Source organism: Protopterus annectens, chromosome 2.part1, assembly GCF_019279795.1.
Source record: "Protopterus annectens isolate FY-2018-M chromosome 2.part1, PAN1.0, whole genome shotgun sequence".
Taxonomy (NCBI): Eukaryota; Metazoa; Chordata; order Ceratodontiformes; family Protopteridae; genus Protopterus; species Protopterus annectens.
The window spans coordinates 907,142,789-907,170,174 of NC_056729.1; the positions used below are offsets into that span (position 1 = coordinate 907,142,789).

Genomic DNA, 27,386 nt, shown 5'->3' on the forward strand with positions numbered 1-27,386 from the left:
GAATATATTTGTAGGCACGTGTATCTCACCAGAAAATCTAAACAGTTTAAGAATTAAACAGATCCAGAAGTCTTTGTTCATTAATGTATTTCCTGACCAATTTATTCATTTTGTTTATACTTATATGCATTTATTGCCTCGTTTTTTAAGTAGGATTACTGAGTCTCAAAGAGCCCTTTAGCTTTTGTATGTTTAATAAGCACAGTGCAACAAACATGCTCACATGTGGACAGGAGAGGCCTTAGGTCAACTGGTGCCCTAGGCAAAAGGGCTTTACAGCACCCCCCCACACCACCCAGTGCCCCCATCCTGATCTAAATATACCAAATAAGTACCGGAAAAGTGCCCCTGCTTGTGCAGCGCCCTAGGCAGCCGCCTGTTTGGCCTATGCCTAAGGCCGGCTATGCGTGGAGTGGAAGCAGTAAAGGATGAGTGTCAACATAGTTCGGAACAAGCAGGCTGACGTGGAGTGGAAGCAGTAAGGGATGAGTGTTATTAGAGTTTAGATTTCTAGGCAACAGAATTTCATGACGTTGTTAAGAATTAATTTCAGAAACGAATGCACTATGAGGCATAGTAGCTGCAGTGTCTAAAAAGAGTGAATGGTTTTACAGTCAGCTTTGTGGATTTCAGTACAGTTAGGTAGTTTGTCAGCAATCTTTTAATGATTATCATGTCACCGGACTGTAGACAAAAACTGGAAAATCTGTTTAATGAAAACTGATAATTACTCTAGGGTGAGGTTACATTTCCACAGTGTGCTACTGTCAGTGGAAAGTAGAAGTTAGAAAGCTATTGTGTCTTTGCATTCTACTGCCACATGTGCTTATAAGCTTTTAATGAGTCTTCTCATTTTATTTAAAGATATTATTAGTTTTGAAGGACTTTGTACAAGTAAGATAAGAATCATGAGAGAAAGTGCAAGAATGAATGTATGTGGGTGTGTCTGAGGTCATTGAACTAGAGAAAAAAATATAGTCTGGAAAGTTTAGAAACTGATTGGTTGGTTTGGGTATAAACAAGAATGTAAATGAGAGGTATTTGAAATAATCTCCTGGATAAAGCAGATGTTGTAGTAGCCTAGATTACCTTGTAGTAAGGGCTGCTTCCCAACTACTAAAACTTCAGTGAGGCACACAAGGGCTATTGTTACAAATCTGACATTTCTTAGATGTGGTGATAGAATGTCATGCCGCCTAAGTTTGCCACAGTCAATTAACATGCTAGGTTTGTTTTAAATAAATGGTAGAATTTTTTATCATTGCTGACTTATGCTCTGTAGTAAAGAGATGTTACTTTATTTTTGCCTTTAACATACATAGCTTTAAGAACTTCATGTTAATTCATTTTTTTAATGTAATTTCCAGATTTGAAACCTTCTAGAACCCTCATTGAAACAGTATTAACATCGATACCCCTTAGGAGTAGCAAATGCGTTCTGCCAAAATAATACATTGTATGCCCAACGTTACCTCAGGCAGACTATTGGCAGACATTCTAAAGGTACAATCTCTTAACTGTAGGAATACAGCAAAATCTCCTCATACAGCTTTGATCATAGTATTTTGTGGGATTGCAACTGAAGTCTTTACATTGCTTTGTTCTGTGTTATTTACTGACATTTGCGTGGCTTTGTTATGTAGTATTTCCTGGCATTATAACAGGTTTTCATATAACTTTGTTCCATCAAATGTACTGGCATTACAGGAGATGTCTTTGCAAAAGTTTAGCTTTTGTAGTGGCTCACAATTCATGTAAGTTGGCATGCATGCTAAGGAGCATGGTAGGAAAGATGAAAAGGCAGGAAGAGGAGTTTTTATATTCTATGGTGACTGTCCATAGAATAGGAAGTATTGTAATAGCACAGGTATAGGACGGTGCATTATTTCCTTAGTAAACTAGCTGAAGTCATACAGTCTGTATCTGTAATGCAAGTTTGTGACAGATTTTTAAAATGTATGTAGGCTGGTAATCTTTTCCAAAAACTGTACACTGTATTAAGGCATTTATGGTGCATTTTAGGCTGTAAAATACAAAGAAGTACAATTGAATTATTATAAACTATGTTATGGAACATTTGATTCTAGATCTTTTGTTGTTTTTTCAACCTTCACTTTTTCATTGTCTTTTGTACAAATGTGTGGCATCTGCCAGAAAACCAAGACAGCTCCTTATCTGTGGCAGATTTGTTTCTGACCTTAATTGCCACATGCAGTTTCTTAATATTACCAGTCAAATGTACTTGTCCTTATCCATTTGTTAATAAACAATGATGAAACTCCTTTATCACATAATCAAAAAGTTTGCATTTTACCTTCATTTACCCAAAGCATAGTTATTATGTCAATTGGTAACACCTCTTCCTCCTCTGCAATAGGCCTTTATTAAAATTTCTGAATTGTTCACTGCTTTGTGGAAGCATCCATACAAAACGACTTCTGTGTCTAACTCCATGTTGCTGTTTACTTCGAATACTTACAGAGATGTAGGTACTCTGTAAGTTTGATTCATATTGTACGTACCTATACGCATAAGCCCATTAGATCTTCTGTGCCTGATTCCATTTTGTCTGTCCCTCATCAGTTCCTGCAGCCACCATTTTCTGCAGACATTTTTATCTCTGCCTGCTGTCCTATTGTGCTTGTAATTCAGTTTCTTTTCTACTTTATTCCATTTGCATGCTTTCTGTTTATGGCTAATCCTGTATTATTTGTCTTTTTCTTTAAACATAAACATATCAGCCTTATGTAGCACCTTATTTATTTTTATTTTTTATTTTATTTATTTCAGTTTGTTTACTAGGATTTTACACTGATCACAATAGACCTTTTGCAGGCACAACCCGGTTCTTACCAAACAGCAAAAAAACATACTCACCTTTTCGGACAGTTAACAGACATACTGTTAGCAGCATCAGCTGCAACAGCTATTCAGACATGTCACTGACTGCTGCAATGTCTGTAGTTAGCGGCGTATTTAATGTTTGATCTCATGTTGCGTTTTCCTTAGAGCATCCTCTTTCATATGCTTTCTCAACTTACGTCACACAAAATATGACACTTAATATCTCAGGAAATCAGGAACTCCTGCTACAAAGTAAATGTGCTGTGCTTGTCTACACAGCCCTGCAGTATTATACAAAAGGTTTTCATGTGTCACTAGGTTCCTGTCATGGAAACAGAAAGCATTTACATTTGTCAGAGTTTTAGATTAAAATACATAGATCATTTCTTTGCAGTCATTCCACATGATTTTAGAAGGTTTAACTGGTGCACTCAAGCTCCACAGCAGTTTGTGTGCTTTGGTGCTCAGTACGTTTAGAACACTCTGATATTCAGGTGGTGTAAACCTTGGCTCTAGAAGATTGTCACTGTTGAAGTGACACCCCAACCCCATATGTGACAGTGGCAAAAAGGGGTTGTAGATGGATTGGTGGATTACTGTTGTGTTATCTCAGTAAAAGCTGTCCAGTCTTCTATTATACTCTCAGAAGTGTTAATATGTCCAACATGGCATGCCCTGACAGTTTTAAATTGTGGCCGTGTTGAAGTTACCCAGACTAAGATGTTTTACAAAATGGATGCTGTTAAAACTCATATATGTGAGTATAGTGTAAGTAGTGTCCTACTGCTGTAGTAGAGGTTCCTTTTCTGCCTCCAGTCTCTGGGAATCAAAGTATGATGTATGCTGCCATTACTGTCTACTTGTTAATATTTTGCATTGGCATACAGGTACCTAACTGCTGGGTGTCTTTGCCTTTCAGTGTGATCCAAGCAGCACTAAATGAGCATGATGAGGTGTTATTCTCAGTTCTGATGCATTTTTACTTGTGATATGTCATACCTGTATACTGTAACTTGGGGTACATTTTTCATCCTCTTCATGTTTTTTATCAAAAATGTTATCCCTATCTAGGGCTGCAACACTAGAACCACCATTCTCTTGTTATCTAGCCCCCCCCACCCCCGAATCAAGCACCATTGGGTACTTTTTATTTTTTTCTAACCTGTTATACTTCAAAATGTCGACTGTGAGGTGTTGCTTATTCCATTTCACTGTCAAGGCTTTGTGTCCTCACAGGGTGCTCTGAATCCACTTATTATTTACACCAGGGAGGTGAAACATTCCTTCTGTGATCTTGTCTCTTTGTTCACTTATGGAGGAACTCATTCAGCATCCTGCTTTCCGTGATTATTACTTCATATATATACGTTTATCTTTTTTCAGTGATGCCCTTTGATCTTTTACTTACTGGTCATTGTTTAATGATGAAAAAAAAAATAAGTACATAAACTAACAAACACTGACCTGGGAGTTTGTACCTCATTTTTCATTGCCTATGTAGCAAGATTATTGTAATGTGAATTAGCGGATATTTATTTGTTTACTTAAGGCTGTTAGTGTTTTAGATGTAGCTACCCCTCTCACAATCCTTAACTTTTTTCAGCATGCAAATAGAATAGAAAAGTATGTCCTAACTGGAAATACAGGAAGTGTTAAAACACAGAAAGATTTCCTGACCATTCTGTCCTTTACATGTATTGAAATGTACCCAAACATGGTACTAATTGTACAGGAACCTAAAAACCTGTTAACAAGATCAGCCTTGTTCAGTGGTACCAAAGCCGTGGTTTTATATGTAGCGTTCATTAAACTTTGGCCTTTAGTTGGCAGTAGTATGCACATTTTTTTTTGACTTCCTGAGTTGTAGGAATTCACTTGTATTCATTTAAATAAATAAGTAGTCAATTCTCTGGCACTTCTTACAACAATCCTTTCTGAAGGAAGTCTAAATTGCAAACTGCATTGCAGTCAAACTGTGTTGCACTGAAGCGTAAGTAATGCACTAAACAAAAGAACTTCATGGGAGTTTACTGCCGATGTAATAATACACTAACCATTCTTGACAATTTTGTCTGACAAATTGGATATTAGCTGGGTAGTACTGCCTTCACCTGAAATCATTGTTTTGCTTGTCTGAGTCCTGTAATCAATACAGACCTTTTTATGCTGTCAGTCTTCCATTTTTGGTACAATAGTAGTTTTTACTGTGAAGGTAATCACAGTAAGAAAACACAGTGCAGTTCTAAGTGTTTATCAAACAATCAGTTTAAAAGGTTTAAAAGTGGTAAGGCCACTCAGTCAACATAACTGGGTTTACTTCTGAGCAAATGGGTTCAAGCCATCACGGTCTGTATTAGTTGTGTCTGAAAAATGTATTCCTTTTGTTCATTTAATGATTGTTCTCTTGTTTTGTTCCAAAATACCCAGAATGAAAGGACTGTAATCTTCCTTTTACAGAAATCTGTGCAGAGGATTGTGGCTCCCATGGAACTTGCAGTGACGGAAAGTGCCACTGTGAAGAGGGCTGGACTGGCCCGGCCTGTAATGAAAGAGCCTGTCACCCTCGCTGTGCTCAGCATGGAACCTGCAAAGATGGCAAGTGTGAATGCAGTCAGGGCTGGAATGGAGAACACTGCTCTATTGGTATGAGAGCTTTTCTTTATTTTTCTAATAGGTTTTGCTTGGAGCTGGAATATTTCTGCTGTTTACTTAACATGCATGGGAAAAATGTAGGATACACAGAGGCAAGCAGTTTTCAAGCAGAATTCTTGTTTTGTGCAGCCTATGCAGTTAAATTAATTCACAGCCTGAGCTTTACACTTCATGGTGACTCACTCTCACAAAAAGAGCCTGCCACCTGAAGTGTTTAGAGAGATGCTCAAATAAAACAAAGTTGTATTGCATGAAATGGGAAAGAAGTCTGAATTGTATAGAGTATAGCATCACATAGAATACATTCCTGTATGTACGTGTTATGTTGTGCTTGTGGTCTCATTCATTTAAATTAGCAGTAAAATGCTGTAGATGAGGTGTCTGCATTGTTTTAGTATGTTTTCTTTTTAATACAAGATAGCTGCCAGTACATTCAGCTGTAACATAAAGTGTCTGACTGTCTCTAGGTTAGTCATATTTGAAATACAAGGGCTCTAGTTTAATTGTACTTAAAATACTGGGGCTAATAAACTTTTGAAGATGCCCATAGGTCACTGTCCTAGTAAATACCTACGCACCTATTCAGAGAAAGATAATGAAGTGTTTCTGTAATAGGAAACATGAAACTTTTGTTTCCAATTAAAGTATTAGCACATCTAAACTGAACAAATTTTTGAATCGTGCATTTTATGTCTTGGAAATTACAAAGTACATTTTTAGCTAACGTGAATGCAGTGGAATAGGCTTGTATTTGTAACCATGCTGTGCACAAGTCCTACGTTTAGCTGTAGGGGGTGTTGTGTCTAATGTCATATGACACTTACACTGACATGTGACACAAGCTTCCATACATTACAGAGACCATAACAGTGACATTTTGTTGTGGTTCCCATGTGCTGGAAGGAGGAGGAAAAAGGATGTTGCATGACTACATAAACGTCTTCACATGATGTGTGTGTCTTACTTATATGTATACGATTTCCTGAGCTCTTGGAGGGCTTAAAATCTTTAGCATTACATTTGTGCTTGAAAAGTGATTTCATAACCATCACGATTTATTTTGCTCTTTTTGTTTGTCCTGCTTGCTCATTGCTTTGAAATGAAAGCATATTTTTGTAGATGTATATTTAATGTTTTTTGTTAACTGTAGTTTCTAAAGGCCTAAGCGTGCAGCTGTAGCACTTGCTAGTACTGCTTTTTGATAGTGGTTTAGTACAGTGCTTAGTTACTATGTTGTAAGGACTGTGCTGACTAATATAGTACAGTCACGAAACAGGATTATAATTTCAATGAATGCTGGCAAAAGTACATTGAATCTTTTTGTTGTAGATTTTTAGTTGTGAAGTTTTATAATGGCCCAAATAATTTCTAATGTATTGTAATATCTGACATCTTCAAACTGTAGCTGAAGACATACAGGACTCCTTGTCATAGCCTCTAGACCACTCAGCAATTAAAGCTTTCACATAATTCTCATTTGTTTCCCCAGTTCCGAAATCCCTAGCCTCCTTTGCCCACTCCATTTGTTTCTTGCTTTCTTTCTTTCTGCGAAAGAGACTTGATGTACTGAAAGGGGATAAGGATTTTTTTCTTTTTTTTTTAATTTGTATTTGCTTTTCTTCATTTGTTTTCAGGAAATATATTTAGGGGTAAATGTATGTCACCTTTTCTATAGTTAGGAACCTTGCCATTTTTTTTCTTGAGATTGGCATCTTTTTAGGCTTTGTGAAGTTTACGTAGCTGATGGAGTTCCAACTTAATGGCAATCACTACAGCTGTTGCATCTTGCAGCAATTATAGCTGTTTGGCTAGTAGACAAGCTATTGTTTTTGTTGTTTAGAACCAGAGCACAACATTAGCCAGTACTGCATATATGTGGAATCTAGTGATGGCACTGACCATTCAAGGAGAATAAGTCTGGAAGATTATTCAGCTTTATAGAATGTTCATGAATTTGAAAAAAAAAAAGCACCTGGGGAGCCCCAAATGTCTTAACTCCAGTGCTAACCAAAGCTTTCTACCGACAGAGAAGGGTACTGAACATTCTAAACCAAAGCACAAGAAGAGATGTGATACTGAAATAAACCATGCATAGCAAAGGATAGTCAAATTTAGCAGGTCCAGCTTGTGACAATGATGGAGTCCAGCCCACCACCATGGCTGATGATGCTCCCACAATCTCAGAACAGGTAGATTTTTTCCTTAAGCACTTTCTTATCATTTAAGATGTTATCTCCTAATGAGAAGGGCATCTATCCATCTTTCCCAAAAAAATAATTAATGAGAATACTAGGAACTGTAGTCAAATATCTGAAGGTGACAACTTTATCTAGAGCTAGAACACTAGGGCTGCAGTATTTGGACATCTAGCCTCTTCCCAAGGAATTCCAGCTCAGCCAACTCTTTGCAGATTTCTTGCAGCAGCCCTTCACAGGGGCTGACTCCATCTCGGCTTTAATTTCTTTAATGTTACTCAACCAGCTCTTGGCTTAGCTTAGCTAACAATATATCTATTCATTGATTGCCCTGTAGATTCCTATCTGTCTGATACAGGCCTGTCGTACCACTTTTGAACCAAAAATCAGTGGTACACAACAAACACTTAACCCGGAGCTAAAACATATACATAAATAAAAGTTGTGGACCTTTTCTTCCTGGTCCTCCACTGAAAATGGGATCCATGCCCAGTTGGACTTTCCTGGTAAACAAATGTAAAATAAATAAAAGATGTATAACATGGTAACACCATTTCCTACAACTTTATAGAGTTGCAAATGTACACATGTACATCTTTTATGTATGTTTATCCACTTTTAAAATATAATAAGAGGTGTTTGGATCTTGTTTATTCATTTATATTTGTTTTAAGTAATTAATTTGAACAATATGAGTTGTTTGTTAAATCACACGATTTTTATGAGTGGTATATAAGTGTGTTAGTTTTAGCTAATGGTATTTCTAAAGAAGTCCCATTTGAGATGAAAGAGCTTAACTGTCATTTTTAATAAAGTTTAGCTCCGGGTTAAGTGTTTGCTGTGTCCCAATGATTTTTGGTTAATAGTTCATCTGTGGGGTTCCATTCTTGGTTTGTCCTACCACTTTGTTAGATTGCATTGTAAACATTGCTGTCATCAACAGATGTAGTGTAATGTGATGGAGAAAGAATGCATAGACTGTACTATAAACATCACAGTCATTAGCAGGTGTAGTACAGTATAATGGAGAAGGAATGCATAGTCTGTACTGTAAACATCACACTCATTAGCAGGTATAGTACAATATAATGGAGAAGGAATTCATAGACTTACATCACACTCATTAGCAGGTGCAGTACAGTATAATGGAGAAGGAATTCATAGACTTACATCACACTCATTAGCAGGTGCAGTACAGTATAATGGAGAAGGAATAGACTGTACTGTAAACATCACACTCATTAGCAGGCATAGTACAGTATAATGTAGGAGGAATGTATAATTACACAATGTAAAAAAATCAAAAGAAACCAGGCAAAGATAGAAGTTTAGCAAAACTAGCATAGTGATATTTCTGTAGATGGCTTCAAAGCCATTAGCAGTATTTCATACCAAAGTGGCCATTAGTCTTTCCTTCCCTTTAGTGAACTTGCTTTGAAATGCTGTTTTCCTAGTAGTTTGCTGTTGTTTTTTTTTTTCTCAGCTGTGTTTGGCTCTCTGCTGTATAGTATGATTAGTATACTGTTGTTAAGTAAGATTACTATACTGCTGTATAGTATGATTAGAATACTGTTGTTAGGTATGATCATTATATACTGCTGTTAAGTATGATTAGTATACTGCTGTTAAATATGATTAGTATACTACTGTTAAGTATGATTAGTATACTGTTGTCAAGTAAGATTACTATACAGCTAAATATGATTAGTATACTGCTGTATAGTATGATTATAATACTGCTGTTAGGTATGTTAAGTATATACTGCTTTTAAGTATGATTAGTATACTGCTGTTAAATATGATTAGTATACTGTTGTTAAGTATGGCTAGTATACTGTTTTTAAGTTTGATTAGTATACTGCTGTTAAATATGATTAGTATACTATTAAGTATGATTAGTATACTGCTGCTAAATATGATTAGTATACTGTAAGAAAACAGAAACTGATCTCTCCACGAAGCAGCAGGTGACAATTACTCTTGACCAAATAATAAATCCAATGAGAGTAGTACGATAAAAAATAGAGAAGCCTTTTATTCAACAAGTGGGATGATAAGCGCTTTCACGTGGATACAACCACGCTTCTTCAGATAACATTTTTACCCACTGGCTTGTTTAAATAGTAAAATAATTAGCTCAAACAACTATTTAATGACTAATTAATTAATACAATCAGGTATTTAAAGGAACCAAGATTAAAACCAACACACATTCATTTACATGGTATATAAAAGGCAAGCAACCAAACAAACAGATAAAAACATTGGTTAATACTGTAATTAAAAAAGTCAACACTCAAATATGTTGCTAAACGAGCTAACCTCGTAAGATATAAAACCTACTTGTATGTAGGATAAATAAACAGAATTTCAAAAATAACTTCAGCAGAAAGCTGAAATAAGACAAAATCCGATAATGCATAAACATCAAATGGTTGTATGAATGCTCGCTGAAAGCGCATAATTTAGAATAACACCAGAACTAGTAAAGCACTACTGACAATGATGTTGTGAGGTTGCAGGAACAATAACATTTAATCCAATCTTAAACGGAAGCATTGAGCTATCTTAAGGGGTAGTGCAAAACGCTAGCGTAAAAAGCTAGCGTAAAAAACTGATAAGGTCACTGTACTAACGGGTCTAACTTGAATTATACTAGCTATTGTGACATAAGTATAACTACTGGGCAGCATATCTAACTATACATAAGGAAAAACTAATGGGTACATGCTATGTATGTATAAATATGTGCTTGGCTAGATAAATATACAATGTGAATAGAACCAATATAAATAATATAATAAATATAATAAATATGTGATAATTATAGTGTGCAACAATACTGACTAATTGAGCAATAGGTGTAATCCTAAACTATTAACAAGTCAATTACTTATTATTTAATTAATTAATAATTAATTAATGATTCAAATACTCTTATTTACAAATTTGAAAAGAATAGAAAAATATCTAGCATAATTTGGTATTACATTAAAATATGAAAAACATAGATAATATAATAAATGTGTATATAAACAGAAAAAAATCTATATAACTAAGGTGGTATGTAAAGATATACCATAGAATATCAAAGTAAAAAATATATATAAGTTTGAAAATCCTATAAATATACAGCAACCAATTACAACAGTCATTAGATTGAAACATGATGAAACACAACTATAAAAAAGCTAGATGTTGAGATCAAAATGACATTTCAAAATATTCAGGAAATCAACCTATTAACGTTTCCTGTTATTTAAGATAGGTTTAATAGACACCGAGGTGTTCAGGCCTGGATGATTGTGTGCGTTAAATCTCAGAATCCATTTTAGTTCAGCTAGTGCAAGGCTGTTACTGGCATCACTTCCCCTAGGGTTCTGTGGAATATCTTCTAGGACTCTAAAACAAAATGTATGGTCAACATGTTTACTTATATGCTGGGCTAGAGCATTAGTCTCTGAGGATTTTCGTATTTCATAGAGATGATCATAAATTCTATCAGAAAGTTTTCTTTTTGTAAGGCCTATATAAAAAGAAGTACATTTTGTACAAGTAGCCAGGTACACCAGATTTTTTGTAGAGCAAGTGGCGGGACTTCTAAATTGAAATGTAAAATTTAATGTGGGGTGTATAAAATAGGGAATAGAACAAATATAGATATATCTGTTACATTTACCACAGGGGGTAGTTCCAGCATCCTTATTAGGATGTTTAGGCACAGTGTGGAAATCTTTACATAAAATATGTTTCAGATTTGGGCAGTTTTTGTAAAGAAACTTGGGATGATTCCCTACTAAACATGTTACTGATATATCAGTGGTAAGAATATTCCAGTTTTTACGTATAATTTGTTCCAAACATTTAACATCACTTGTATTACTTAATAATAAATGGAAGTCTCAGGGCTCTATCATGTGTAATAAAATGCTTATTTCTTGATGGAACAACTAAATTAGGTGTCCTGGCTACATGAACATTTGTCCCTAGGGGACTCAAAACACAATCTTTGATGGTATGAATCAGGTCATAATGGTAACCTCTATTTAAAAACAAAGATTCCATTCTATCAACTTCTAGCAACAAAGATTGTTCAGTTTGGCAGAGCTTAGTTAACCTAATGAACTGGCTTTTAATAATACCAGGGAACGTATGCCTTGGGTGCATACTATCAAATTTAAGTAAGTTGTTAATCCAAGTAGGTTTCCTAAAAAGAGAAGATACAACAGTTCCCTGTTCAGTGAGCCTCAAGGTAACATCAAGAAACTGGACATACTTATCCGAGGCCTCCATTGTAAACTTTAAATAAGAAGAGGTGGATTCTAAAAAGGCCAGAAACTGTTCAAAGCCTACAAGAGTACCCTGCCATATTAGGAAAACATCATCCACAAAACGTTTATAGAATTTCATGTATTTAAACGTGGGATGATTAAACAAAAACTTCTTTTCCCAATTAAGGACTACTAAGTTTGCATACGTATTCGCACAGGGGGTGCCCATCGCTACCCCCCATGTCTGTAAATACGTATCATCATTAAAAAAGAACAAGTTATTGTTTAATACCAAATCTAACAACTGGCAAATTAGAATTATTTTGTCACCATTAAATGTGGTGTCTCTAGCAAGCAGTTCTCTGATGGCCTCAAGTCCTAAATCATTGGGGATGGAGGTAAATAAATTTTTTACATCAAGGGTTACTAAATAGTGCTTATTGATAGTAGTGTCAAAAGTAGCTTCAGCCAAGCTCTCCAAAAGTTGATGAGTGTCTTTTAAAATAGAAGGAACAGCATTAACTATAGGCCTAAGAAGCCGTTCGATGAGGGTGGAAACAGGTGCAGTCACCCAATTACTACCCGAGACTATAGGTCGTAGAGGTAGAGGGGTTACATTCTTATGAGTTTTAGGTAACCCTTTTATTACTGGAATGGTGGGGTACTCTACTAGTAAAAAATCATATAAACCTGGAGAAATTTGCCTGCACATAAGTAAATCATACAAGGTATCATGTACTGCTGTGATAATCTTATGAACTTCATCTAAGGGAATAACCTTGTAAGTATTTGAATCTGACAGCATATTTAACATAAGGGAATGATAATCAGAAGTATTTAAAATGATAATACCTCCACCCTTATCTGCAGATTTGAAGGTTAAGTCAGTTAACTTTTTCAGTTTGTTTAAAGATATAACTTCACTAGGAGTTAAATTCACATAGGCTATCCTCTTATTATCACCAGAAAACAAGGAGTAAAAGTCTTTTTCGCAAGCCTTTAGAAAACACTCTATATTGGAAGGCAGTGCAGGTGAAAAATTACTTTTGCGTTTTAAAAACATAGGGTCATTATTTGTGGAGTTGCTGTTAGATGCGGCAATAGAACTTTTAAAAAACAACTTCAGAGCCACATTCCTGCAAAAAAGGCGTAAATCACATAGGGTGTCAGTTAAGTTACTACACTGTGCAGGAATAAAACTTAGACCCTTATTGATCAAACTAATGTCAGAGTTATCCAAAATATAAGAAGATAAATTGACAAACAAGTCAGTCACGTTCTCTGCTTTCTTGAGGTTCCGTACCTCTCCCCGGAGATCTTCCGCTTCCTCGGTCCTCTGCTGTGCGAGCGGCCTCTGCCATGAAACTGTTGCTTTACCGGATACGGTAAAAAACGGTTTGGATCTTGTGCTGTCTTCGGTCTTGCTCCTAGGAGAGTGTCATTAGGTAAGTTAAAAAACGCCAGTTGGTTGGGAGGGGGTGTATCAGAAGTCACAATCGACTTAGAGGAGCCATTACAGTCCATATTAGGCACATTACCTTCATTAGCCGTAGAAGAAGGCAAAGTTGAGCTGACGGCAGTTGGAACAGAGCGAGTGATGTCATCAGGAGTTTGCGCTGGAGGTGTCGAATCCTGTTGATGGACTTGCGTATTACTGTTTCTTGGCCAAACAAAGATTTGACCAGTTTGGAAGTCATTAAAGTCTCGTTGTAGTTTTTAAATTTAGTTTGTCTTAATTTTTCACTAAAAGAATTGACTTGTGTAAAAATAGTTTGTAATCTATTCGTGGAATAATCAGACTTGAAAAGTTCATTTAAATTTTTGTGAATAGAATCTATTTCATCACAGAGTTTGTTCTCCAGGAGTGAAAAATACTCAGTTAATAGATTCATATACCTGTAGCCTTGTTCAATGTTAAGGTCTTGCCACTTTTTCAAAAGGGTCGGATGGTTATCTCCATAGGACAGCATACAAAACACACGCATGCCTCTAGGGACGATGTGAAAGTGTAAAGAGGCTTCAAGGTGCTGCCTTTGCCAGGCATACCTTTGGAGCAAATAAAGTTTATCTTCGAGTTCTTTAGCCATTTTATGGAACACACTTAGATCTTCATCTGTCGTGATGGGAATCGGATCGTTAGTAGAACCACCTAGCTCCAGAGCCAATAAAGGATTTAAAGTGCGATGCAACAGTCCATTGGGAATAATTATACTGTTCCTCGACTCCGGGCGGTAATCAAGTTCAACATTAGAGGAGTCCATCGTGTAGAGCAGTTACCACACAAGAAACAAGAAATTCAAAAAAAGAAGAGGTAACCGCAGCTTAAGGAGACCAGTATTCACAAAAAAACACAGTCCAAATGTAAGAAAACAGAAACTGATCTCTCCACGAAGCAGGAGGTGACAATTACTCTTGACCAAATAATAAATCCAATGAGAGTAGTACGATAAAAAATAGAGAAGCCTTTTATTCAACAAGTGGGATGATGAGTGCTTTCGCGTGGATACAACCACGCTTCTTCATATAACATTTTTACCCACTGGCTTGTTTAAATAGTAAAATAATTAGCTCAAACAACTATTTAATGACTAATTAATTAATACAATCAGGTATTTAAAGGAACCAAGATTAAAACCAACACACATTCATTTACATGGTATATAAAAGGCAAGCAACCAAACAAACAGATAAAAACATTGGTTAATACTGTAATTAAAAAAGTCAACACTCAAATATGTTGCTAAACGAGCTAACCTTGTAAGATATAAAACCTACCTGTATGTAGGATAAATAAACAGAATTTCAAAAATAACTTCAGCAGAAAGCTGAAATAAGACAAAATCCGATAATGCATAAACATCAAATGGTTGTATGAACGCTCGCTGAAAGCGCATAATTTAGAATAACACCAGAAATAGTAAAGCACTACTGACAATGATGTTGTGAGGTTGCAGGAACAATAACATTTAATCCAATCTTAAACGGAAGCATTGAGCTATCTTAAGGGGTAGTGCAAACCGCTAGCGTAAAAAGCTAGCGTAAAAAACTGATAAGGTCACTGTACTAACGGGTCTAACTTGAATTATACTAGCTATTGTGACATAAGTATAACTACTGGGCAGCATATCTAACTATACATAAGGAAAAACTAATGGGTACATGCTATGTATGTATAAATATGTGCTTGGCTAGATAAATATACAATGTGAATAGAACCAATATAAATAATATAATAAATATAATAAATATATGATAATTATAGTGTGCAACAATACTGACTAATTTAGCAATAGGTGTAATCCTAAACTATTAACAAGTCAATTACTTATTATTTAATTAATTAATAATTAATTAATGATTCAAATACTCTTATTTACAAATTTGAAAAGAATAGAAAAATATCTAGCATAATTTGGTATTACATTAAAATATGAAAAACATAGATAATATAATAAATGTGTATATAAACAGAAAAAAATCTATATAACTAAGGTGGTATGTAAAGATATACCATAGAATATCAAAGTAAAAAATATATATAAGTTTGAAAATCCTATAAATATACAGCAACCAATTACAACAGTCATTAGATTGAAACATGATGAAACACAACTATAAAAAAGCTAGATGTTGAGATCAAAATGACAATTCAAAATATTCAGGAAATCAACCTATTAACATTTTTTTTATGATTAGTATACTGTTAAGTATGATTAGTATGTCATTGTTGTTGTTGTGTCTTTCGGCTTTTCCCGGTTAGGGGTCGCCACAGCAGAACTCTGGTCCGCTAATGATTGGCAGTAGATTTTTATGTGCCGAGTTGCCAGCCCTGAAGCACAACCTTCAACAAAGGTACACCCCTTCATGCATGTCTCCACACAGAAGACGCTCTACCTGAGAATCAAACAGGACAACATCTTACTTAGTATACTGCTGTTAAATATGATTAGTATACTGTTAAGTATGATTAGTATACTGCTGTTAAATATGATTTATATACTGTTAAGTATGGTTAGTATACTGCTGTTAAATATGATTAGTATACTGTTGTTAAGTATGATTAGTATACTGCTGTTAAATATGATTAGTATACTGTTAAGTATGATTAGTATACTGCTGTTAAATATGATTAGTATACTGCTCTATAGTATGATTAGTATACTGCTAAGTATGATTAGTATACTGCTCTATAGTATGATTAGTTTGCTCCTTTATAACATGATTAATGTACTGCTGTCAAGCTGGCACTTTTACTATTCTTGCAGTTGTGGTGTGACCTTGACCTTTCAGCCTTTGATCTTAAGTTGCTGATGTTGTTTGTGGATGGCACAGTGGTGCAGCGGTAGCATTGTCACCTCACAGCAAGAGGTTCTTTGGTTCGATTCTCGGCTGGAGTGCCTTCTGTGTGGAGTCTGCATGTCCTCCCTGAATTCATGTGGGTTTTCTCTGGGTACTCGGTTTCCTCCCACATTACAAAGACATGTATTTGGAATGTTTCTCCCTGGTTCTCCTCTGAAAATTGGCTTTGTTCCAAGTCGGACTTTCTCGGTAAACAAATGTTAAATAAATAAAATAAGTAAATGTCATGTATCAACCATTTGGTGGGATAATACTCTGGACAAGCATTAGCACTCAGTGCCTTACTAAGAAGAGCAGGGGTTCTTGAATATTCTTTCACTGACTCTGGGCAGTAAGTGAATCTGGTATCATACTGAATGGGTAAAATGTAGCTTTTTGCATCTTAGGAGGGATGGAGCAATGATACACTAACCGTTGGTATTAGCTTGAGGTAACTGCAGCCTTGTAGGCTATGGATAATACTGTCTTAGTTGACCCAGTACTCGCACTGGTTATGTGCATACTGAGAAGCTTGTGTGGGTAGTAATAGGAAACAATCCAGTGAATGTAGGGGTAACTGGGAAACTCGAAGTGGTATGTATAAATATTCCTCTCCCAAGTGAGTCCAGAACCTGATAATATCAGTGAAAATCAGTAATGAACCCCTGCTTCCCACCACCAAAAAGGCAAAGTGACTTTTAAAGGAGAGTGGTTGGTTGATGCAAATCATAAGGTTGAATAACTGCATTTTGGGGAAGGGGTGCTGAAATCGGCCTTTCAGGGCCCTGTGGAAAGTAAAAATAAGATATAATGTAAGCTTACTGCTCTAATTATTATTGCTTATTCTTAACATTTATTCTTATATGATTTGTTGTGAAACTATTATGGATAGCTTGACTAATATCCAGCTGTACTTATCAACATATGTTGGTCCATCTATTATTTTCTGGGTGTCAGTACAATAAATTACAATATGTTATTAATAAAGCTACCTGTATTCATTTCTGTTCCTCAAATGAAACACTAGATTCAGGTTCCCTAGGTTGTAGACTAGTATAGTGTGTTACATTTTACTCTAGGTTTACCAGTTAACTTCAGGCACTTGGACCACCTCCTCACTAATCATCCATTTTGGATGTAGTGGATATGCTTGATACTTTGGATCCTTATAAACATCCCATCTTGAAAGACTTTAAAGTGAATCATCTTTGACCTCATAAGAATAGCAACAATGAATTTTTAGCAGACCAAAGCACGTATGCAACTCTTTCTGGAGTCCACCTGTTCAAACTCAAACTCAGGTAGACATATTCTCCTAAATCTACTAGTCAATAATATACAAAACAATATCTCCTCTCTTATTGTTCACCCTCTTTCCCTTCTCAGGAGACCTTTGCCTCTTCTTTTATTTCTTTCCATCCCTCAAACTACAGCCTGTCAAGATAAGTTACAAAAGAATGAAAGGCGGATCTCCATTTCGGTGGACTCCCATTCTGTACTGCCCTGACCCTGAACTAGTAACCAATACTCTAACCAACCTTCTAACAGACTTATAAAATACATACTTCCCAACTGTCTGCAAGTGCTGAAAGACTGAACTCAATACCTGGTTCAGCAAAGAACTGAAAGCTGTACTCATACAAATGGACTAACCCTGAGAGCTTTGAATAAAACCCTAGTCCTCTGAAAAGCACAAAAGATTTTATATCTTTTTAATTTGTTGAAAAAGCCATCATGCAACATAAATTGGACTTTATAAAGTATAATCAAACTATACATCTAACTAAACTCCCAAAATTCTATGGGCAAATTAATCTTCTAAGCATACTAACAAAAAAAAATAAGCTCCCTTGACACTATCCTCATTTCCAATGGTTCCCTTAACTATGGTGACTTCCAGAAGGAATTCTCAAATATTTGCAGTCCCATAAACCTACTACTTATGAGCATGTCAGACATCGCTTCAAAACCCAAAACATGTCCTCTTCCACCCCCCCCCCCAAAAAAAAATTTTTTCCCCTCCAATTTTGGTTATACTAAAAGAAAAGAAGGGAAGCAATCTGATAAAATAACTAATAATGGGAAACTGAAGCTGGCAGCTTGCACCCCTCTTTTATTTCTGGTATAATTTTTCAGTCAACCATATCATTATCCAGTTAACCAATAAATAATCCTCAAAAATATAGGAAACAGCCTTTTTTCAGCAATTCTTAAAACAAACTACTCCTCAGACTTCAGGCCTTGTTGTCCTGACATTCGATAAAATTCATGAAAAGCTTATTTAATCACAGATCTTTAACTTCATTCAAAAACATTCTCTCCTCTCCAAGTAGCAGTATGTTTTTTGAATAGTGTAAAATGCAATGAAGCTGTCTAAACTCTGGTGGATGAAATACTATAAAACAAAAACAAAGGAAATTACACTGGAGCAATTTTAATTGTGACCAGTACCGTTCATCTTGTTTATCATGACCTGCATTTTAGTGACCTAATTGCAGCGTTTTATTTGCATAGACTCCTCCAGAAATGTCCTGTCTTGCAGGACCTTACAAGTTAAAATAACCTCTAATCCAACTCTGCTACTGTGAATAAAGGTGTGCTAGACAGTTCTGTTATAATTTAAGGTCACTGTCTTCCTAATCATGCTCTGTTTAGACCTCCCTCCCATTAAAAACTTACAAGCAGTGATCACATAATTTTTAGATTTAGGCCCCTTAAAGGAAAGTCAATGTCTGTCTCTGTAAAAAGTGTGCTTCCTTCTCAAACTTCTACAGAGTCGTAAAATAACATTTGCTTGATGTAGCCAAATTCAGATGCTTCCATCCAGATATTTCCCCAATCGTCCTCACTCTGACAATTCCCTTTTTTCTTCTCACAATCCACTCTCTGTATTCCTTACATGTGATTCTACTACCATCTAAAATTCTCCCTCTTATTGCCCCCATGTCACCTACTCTCCCATCTCCCTTTTTTAAAACATCTTCTATCCATATGCTACTCACAGCAGTACCATATAAAATCATTCTGCAAAGTCCCAATTAATCCTCTTTGCTTTTTGCATTCCTTAGTCCTTTTATACTCTTAACTTTCAAACCATCTGATTGAGATACTCCTTTTAAAATTTTAAAATAGTCAGTACACCTTGTTTACTGCCTCATTGTATATTCACATTGTTCAGTAATCTCTATTATTTATTGATTGTTACACTGAACCATGAAAGTAGTTGATTCCTCAATATTTAATGTTTGTCTCCTTGCTTGCAGTAATATATTTTGTAAATATATGACCCTTTATGTTCTTCTAGGTTATTATTGCTAATACCCATTTGCATCAAGTGTTGTTTCCACTATTTAATGGCACAATTTTTTCATTTGCCTTGAATTTGTGCTATTGAACAGAGCCTGAAGATGATCCCTGAAATCATTAATGTATCTCTAAATTAAATACATTTATTTGCTAAGTGGGTATGTCATCTAGTTCTTATTGGACTTTTTTCAGCCACTACCCTGGCTTCAAGAGCAAGAGAATAATACATTTATTTATTTAGTTTTGTTTCATTTTATTTTATTTTACATTTGTTTATTGGGAAAGTCTGACTGGGCAGAGCCCATTTTCAGCGGAGTCCCGGGGAGAAAAGCTCCACAAAAACTAATGTTACATACAACATTAGTAACAGTAAATATTGCACAAACAATATATACAACATAAGTTACAGCAAGTCTAACAGTAGATACAACACCAGATATGGAACTTAACATAGTATATAATTAACATAGAACCTATGAGTATTAATTTACATTTATAAAGGGAAAATAATTCTAGAAAAATCATTATAGAAATAAGGTCATTGTCCAAGAGACAGGCTGAATATTTAATGGAAAGTGTACTTATGATAACAGGAGATCAGCCAGGAGTGTTGCATGAGCAGTGCCAAGTGTCAATTAGATAATTTTTGAGTAGTTTTTTAAACTGGTGTCTGTCAGTGGTTCTACTATTATGGGGTAGGGAGGTCCAGGTTTTTTGAGATATTGGAAGAGTATAAGGAGTGTTAGTTTTAAAGACTTGCAGTAAAGATTTATTTGATTATCATAGTTTTCGAGTGGTAGAATAAGGTTGCAGTAAGCTTTGTGGAGCTGGAGTTTTTTTGGGGTTGTAGAGTAATGTGTGGGCCATGTCAAGCCAGGAGAGTTTTTTGAGGGCTAGACAGTGATTTGGCCTGTGTAATATACATATATATAAATGTGCAATTTACTGTAGCAAGTCAAACAGCTTGTTTTTTGGAATGTGGGAGGAATTTTGAGTACCCAGAAAAAAGATCTGCTAAGACACGCTGAGATCATGAACAACTCTGCAAAAGCAATGACCAGCTATTAGGATTGAACCTTAGATCCTGAAGCTGTGAGACAGAGCTCTACTATGTCACCATCCCATGCGATGTGTCAGTGTTGCTGGTGCCATTTTGTTAAAAGATATGAGCTTTTTATTATGTCCTACTATGTTTTATATTATGTCCTACTAGTTTTCAGCATTTGATGTTAAGTTACTGATGTCATGAATCAACCATTTGGTGAGGTTCTCCTGTCTGGCAGAGGCATATATCCCAAGACTTCCACCAAGACTGCATGCTCCTGTGAATGGTGAACATTAGAAGAATGCCCACTATGCTGATCTTTGGCTTTAGCCCACTGTACATTACCGGGAGTAATGTAACAGAAATGTGTCTATCTACTGTGAAAAGATGGGTCTCTTTGCCCATTCTTCTCCCAATCAGCCATCTTGCTTCAGGTTGCACACAGCCTACTTTGCATGTAAAGCAGACAGATGTCCTCACCCTGTATGATCAAGGTGCATAGACCGTTTTAACATTTTTAGTACTTTTTTTCCAGTGTTATCTGCTTTTTCTTATTATACAAACAGTACTGAGGATTCTTACAAAAATATGATCAAATGAGGGTTTTGAAAAAAAATAATACTTTGGACAAATCTCCATGTCCTCATTTATTTTAGCCTTGTTAAAAAAGCAACATTGTGCCAGCCTTGCAGTACTTGAAGTACTGCAGATACCCGAAAACACTAAGTCCAACACTTGAAAACTAAACAGGTTTCAAAAGGAACAGCCTTCCCAGTCTGAAATATAAAAACATATTCCTGCAGTAGTTTGACACAAGCAAATAACAGGCCTAGGACTACCCTTATTAAACTCTTTCTTGCACTGTTTTTTTTTTTCCTCCAGGTTTAATGGCCTCTTAAATGAAAATGCTCAAGCAAAGGAGGGGAGTTTCTTGTCAACCTTCTTATTACCCGAATGCCCTGCCCTCACCTCTGCTCTGGAGCTGTGTATGCATGCATCCAGCAGGTTTAAGCTTTTTTGTTTTATCTTTGTAATATTACCTCAGAAATTGTTTTCAAAAAGTTCTGCTTTTCATGTTTTTGACTAAAGCCCACTTCTGTCTTAAGACTGGCTTTTGACTTTTCACTTTAAACACCATCAAATGTCCATTACTTGTCAAGTATGTCCACTACATGTCAAGTATGTCAGTAGCCTTTTTGTTATATTACAGTGTTGGGTAAGATAACAGAAAATGCATAAATAAATCATAAGTCACTTCACTTTTTTAGACTGTGAGATACAGAACCTTTTTTTTTGCTACTCATACCCAACTTGATCATCTGTCTCCACTAGTGACAGGTTGATTTAGTTTCTCCAACATCCCATTGGGCATAGCACACCACATCATTTGATGACAGGGGCCCAAACCTTTCAGGCAATAAGCTTACTGCCATAGTAGCAGCAGGTCTGAGTCATAGAGTCACATGCTCCTGGTACCTGCCATCCGTAGCGGGGAAGGATTTCTTTTTATTCCTACTTTCCAGATTTCTTTCTTAAACAATGTGCTGATTGTTTGCTGCTGATCAAAAGACACAGGAGTAAGTTATCATGTAGAATTAGATTTTATACTACCTCTGCCTAGGTGTAGTCTCTGTTATGCAACAATGTCAGGGAGCATAGTAGCATTATCAAAGGTTCTCTTAGGGCACTTCTTGTGAAGATGTACTGTACCTGTTGTCTACGTAGTGAAGAAACTGTAATAATACTAATAATAAAAATAATGCCCATTTGTTAACCTGGTAAGCAACCCAGGGGCAATGCCTGGTTATCTGACTTGCTCAAGGTCACTCAGTAAGCAAATGAGAGCTGAGGGAATTAAACCTTTTACCATAGGAAGTACAGCTCGCAGCCTTAACCTTGCACCAATTGTTAGAGTCAACAGCATGCTTTATGGAATTCATGATGCTACTGCTGTAATAAACCTTGTTTTCTCACTAAAATTTAGTTTAGGGCAGATTTTGTAAATGCAGAATATGCATCTGAGCATGCATTAAGAGCTATGCACACATGCACTTTCCAACATCATAAGTCATGTGACACTTTTGGATATTGGTATCTTTGCTCAGAGTCAGTATTTTAATCTGCCATAAGAACAGTACAGTCTCTAGTGACATTGCAAGCTTCACAGGTCTGGTCCTCTTTTTCCTTTCAGTGTTTTACTTAATTTATCCATACCTGTCAAGGTTCATTTACTCTGGCAGTATTTCCAAAGCTATGTCACTGTCCTGGCCTAAAAGCAAAAGGTGACAGACAGAACTTGTCTGTTCTTCTTCTCCAAATCAATATCTTATCTTCAAATTTCCACTTCACTTTCCCATCTTTCATACAGCTTTCTATCATTGAGATTTGTAGGCACTTTATAATAAGAAACAGTCATTTGCTACCCCTTGTTACATACACATGGTGAGAAGCAAATCATATACTGAATCATCACTTTTGATAAGCGAAACAGTCTCTGGCAAAAGTATTCTAGCCCTTTGTATCAGCCAATGGCAATTTTTTCACATGCCAAAATCATTAGTTCTAAGAAAGACAGAAAGAGAATGGCCAGGCACACAAAAGTTATACAAGTGAAAATAACTTGTCCAAAAAGTATTTTTTTAAAACATTAAAGATTAAGAGAATAGCACAAGAAATTATGTGTCCTGCACAGCATCCTTGTTATAAATGTGGATTTCTGAAGGAATTAGAGAACAGCAGATTTGTCATATGAATTCATTTATAAATATTTCTGCCCTACTTTCAGCAGAAACTGCAAAACAATGCACTTAACTGTCTGCATGAGGATTGTTCTTTATATCCTTTTTAAAAAGGTGACTATTTGTAGTCCCTCGCTGCATTTCTTAGGTATTCCACTGGATAATTCCTTACCATCACCTTTGCCACTTTCAGGTAAACCAGTTCCTATGGCTGACATCTGATTTTAACTCCCCATCATGTCCAGACTAACTGTAATTGTTATTCCATGATCTTAGCTCATTCTGTCCTTGTCCCTAGTCAGCCTGTCTCAGAGACTGCCAAATTATGTAAATATTGTACACAGTTTTTATATTATCTGCCACCATATTTGAATACATACTCCCTCCTTTTTTATTTTTCTATCATGAAGTTGTAAATGTTGTAAGTAGTGCATATAATAGCTTCTTCCAAACTCTGTATGCATGTTTTACTTCCAGCCTTTGTACTTCAGGGCTGAACCAGAAAATTGTCCATTTGTATTAGCATTCTGCTATGCTGAGCAAGCAAAATGAACAAACAAAGAAGTAACCAGATGAAATATAAAGTTATGAGAAGTTATACATGTGGCAGTGTAGCTAATTATTGGGATACGTCAGATAGCCTGTTAAATGAGAAAAATAACCAAAATTGTTATCAAAGAAAAATGGCACAAACAAACTACAAACACAATACTTGGTGTTGCCATTTATTAAAATATTTTACACATTGAAATATTCAGGAAAGAGCTGGCTACTAAAAGGAATAAAGTTGTTCTGCTTTCAGTTAAAGTATTGTTTCTGTTTTAGTTTAAAGCAACATCAGGAATTCTTACAGGACAGAGCAGACTTTCTGGTTCTGAGGTTACACTGCCTTTGGATCTGTCCATGGGACATTAATTGTTTACTAATCGAGGTCCGTGGGACATTAATTGTTTACTAATCGAGGTTATACTGCATTTGGATCTGTCCATGGGACATTAATTATTTACTAATCAAGGTTATACTGCCTTTGGATCCGTCCATGGGACATTAATTGTTTACTAATCAAGGTTATACTGCCCTTGGATCCGTCCATGGGACATTAATTGTTTACTAATCGAGGTTATACTGCATTTGGATCCGTCCATGGGACATTAATTGTGTAATAATCGAGGTTATACTGCATTTGGATCTGTCCATGGGACATTAATTGTTTACTAATCGAGGTTATACTGCATTTGGATCCGTCCATGGGACATTAATTGTTTACTAATCGAGGTTATACTGCCTTTGGATCCGTCCATGGGACATTAATTGTTTACTAATCGAGGTTATACTGCCTTTGGATCCATCCATGGGACATTAATTGTTTACTAATCGAGGTTATACTGCATTTGGATCCGTCCATGGGACATGAATTGTTTACTAATCGAGGTTATACTGCATTTGGATCTGTCCATGGAACATTAATTGTTTACTAATCGAGGTTATACTGCATTTGGATCTATCCATGGGACATTAATTGTTTACTAATCGAGGTTATACTGCATTTGGATCTGTCCATGGGACATTAGTTGTTTACTAATCGAGGTTACACTGCCTTTGGATCTGTCCATGTGATATTAATTGTTTACTAATCCTGGAAACAAAGCAGTGTATGTAGTACAATAGTCTTTGGGACTGTACTCTTCCTTGCGCGGGTTTCATAAAATGTTTGGTTCCTGTGCCTCTCAATCTCTTAGTGCAAGAAATCTGGACAAAGCTTAAAATAATGGGGGGGACAAAGGCCTAAAAATAGGCACAGATTTTAAATATTGCTGTAATAAACTTAGAAAGTTGTGAGATTAACAAGATTTGCGTTAGCATGGATTTCCTAAAAGATATTAAGTCTGAAACTGCAATGTATGTCATTATTGAGTGACTTCAATCTATAGTGATTTGCCAGCAAACCACAAATTTTATGAGGAATAGACCAAAAGTATTAGGCAAAAACATGGACATTCTGCAACAATCTGTACACTTGAGAGCGTGTACTGCCAGTTGCTTTTGGTGCCTGATGTCTGCCTGTGACTTCACTAATTTAGGAAGGGGATAAAAAAATAACAGCATTCAGACATGGTCTGCCCAGCCTTTTTGTTATAGTTATGAAGAAGCTAAAGGTAAACTATTAGTATTTATTATTATTGCAGCAGGGAGTTAGGTTATAGGATATACTACACACGCACTCATCTCAAACTGGTGAACTGAGCAATGAGATATTACAGTCATTACAGCAAATGCATGAGTTTCAAGTGTTTATTAATGCTTCTCGTAAGAACTTTTCATGCATCTGCCAAAGCACTGCTTTGAGTCAGCAAAGAAGATATATTTAGATATCTTAGAACATAAACATTCTTCTTTCTTACTGAACAAGAACTCCTGTCCTGTAAAATTAAGGAAACCAGACACTAAGTCCTTATATTACACCGGTCCTGGTTTGCAAGGAAACAAAATCTGTTTTATTTTATAGAACCTTCAAAACACTGTAGGCCTAACCCTCAGGAGTTTTATTAGAACGTTCACATCTGATTGCCCAGAAACTGTACCATGGTGTCTTGTTTACTGGGTTGTAGAGAGGGTTAAATGTCTGAATCAAACACTTCTGAGGCTGCAGTCTAAATTTTGTTTTTCATGGTGCAACTATTTTTCGTACATATTCTGCAGTGTCAACAGCTTGGCTGAGATTAGCTTATGGTCCTGGAACTGTAATGGTATACTTACATCACTTGCATTTAACAATAATGTTTGTTTATTCATATCTATATATACAACATATATATTTATATATATATATATATATATATATATATATATATATATATATATATATATATATATATATATCTTACGTTAGTTGTAGAGTTCTAGGATTGCATTATGTTTTCATTGGTAGCAAAGCCTGCAAACTGATGTGCAACATATTGAACCCCACTCCCCAACACACACACACACACACACACACACACACACACACACACACACAAAAAAAAAACGATTCTTAGTGGCTCACAGAGGTATTCCTTTGTGGTATTTTCTTTAAGGAATGCCTTAAATACTGAGTTGTTTATCAAGCTACATTGACTTCCATGTATGTTTGGGTAATTCAGATGGAAATTTGGCTTCAGGGAATTCTAATTCCTTTAAACTATCAAAAAACAAGTTATTTGTTTTTATTCAAATGCTCAAGTACATTGGGAAACATGATCATTATTGGCACAAAAGTCTTCTTTGTTTGCTAAAGCTAAATGCAGGCGAACAGTGCCCTACATTCTTCTATCAGTGACCGTTATTGTTCTGATGGTGATGACATGAATATTTGGCAACTTGGAAATGAAATGAATGTAACTGAATCTGTCCCCAAACAGAAGGAGTAACTTAGAAATGAAATGAACAGTCGACTCTGTTCCGAAACCGTAGTGATGTAAGCACATTGGAAACCAGTTCAAGCTGCTAGCCCTATTTTGCTGTAGCGTTTAGTCATTTTGTTTATTGAGTTATAACTTCCCTTTTTAATAGTTCTTATTGCTTCATCATATCAACAGTTGTTAAAAGCAAAATGATGTACTTTTGGAGTAGGGCTTTACTCCAACAATTCAGCAATTCATGTTGTTATTGTCTTTCATAGCTGCAGTTCATTTTTAAGTCATGTCATTTTGGGGTTTGGTAAGATAATTCAACAAGATTTATCTATTGCAATTAAATAAAGAAATAAATTGTTACCAGGTTATAGTAATGTAAATATGGACAGCACCATAATATAAAATAACTTTCTGTTACCATTTATTAAACAATGTTTTATTCAGTGTAGTATTCAGGAAAAAGCTCCCTAACAATGTTGTTCTGCCATCAATCACAGTATTGTTTTCCTTGTAATGCCAGTGTAGTATTGACATGTGATTCTTCAAATGATTATTTCTTAAAAATATGCTTTTATGCATTAATGCCCTTTCTTTGGAGACTT

The 27,386-nt window shown here is 35.8% G+C and overlaps 1 protein-coding gene across 11 annotated transcripts in view; it reads left to right on the top strand.

Annotated features, from left to right (window-relative positions):
* TENM3 (teneurin transmembrane protein 3) overlaps positions 1-27,386 on the top strand; it is a 3,803,041-nt gene that overhangs the window by 3,238,746 nt on the left and 536,909 nt on the right. For all 11 annotated transcript variants that reach the window (XM_044062527.1, XM_044062530.1, XM_044062531.1 and 8 more), the window contains one exon: positions 5,302-5,487. In XM_044062527.1, the coding sequence (XP_043918462.1) occupies positions 5,302-5,487 (186 nt within the window). The remainder of the gene's footprint in view (positions 1-5,301; positions 5,488-27,386) is intronic.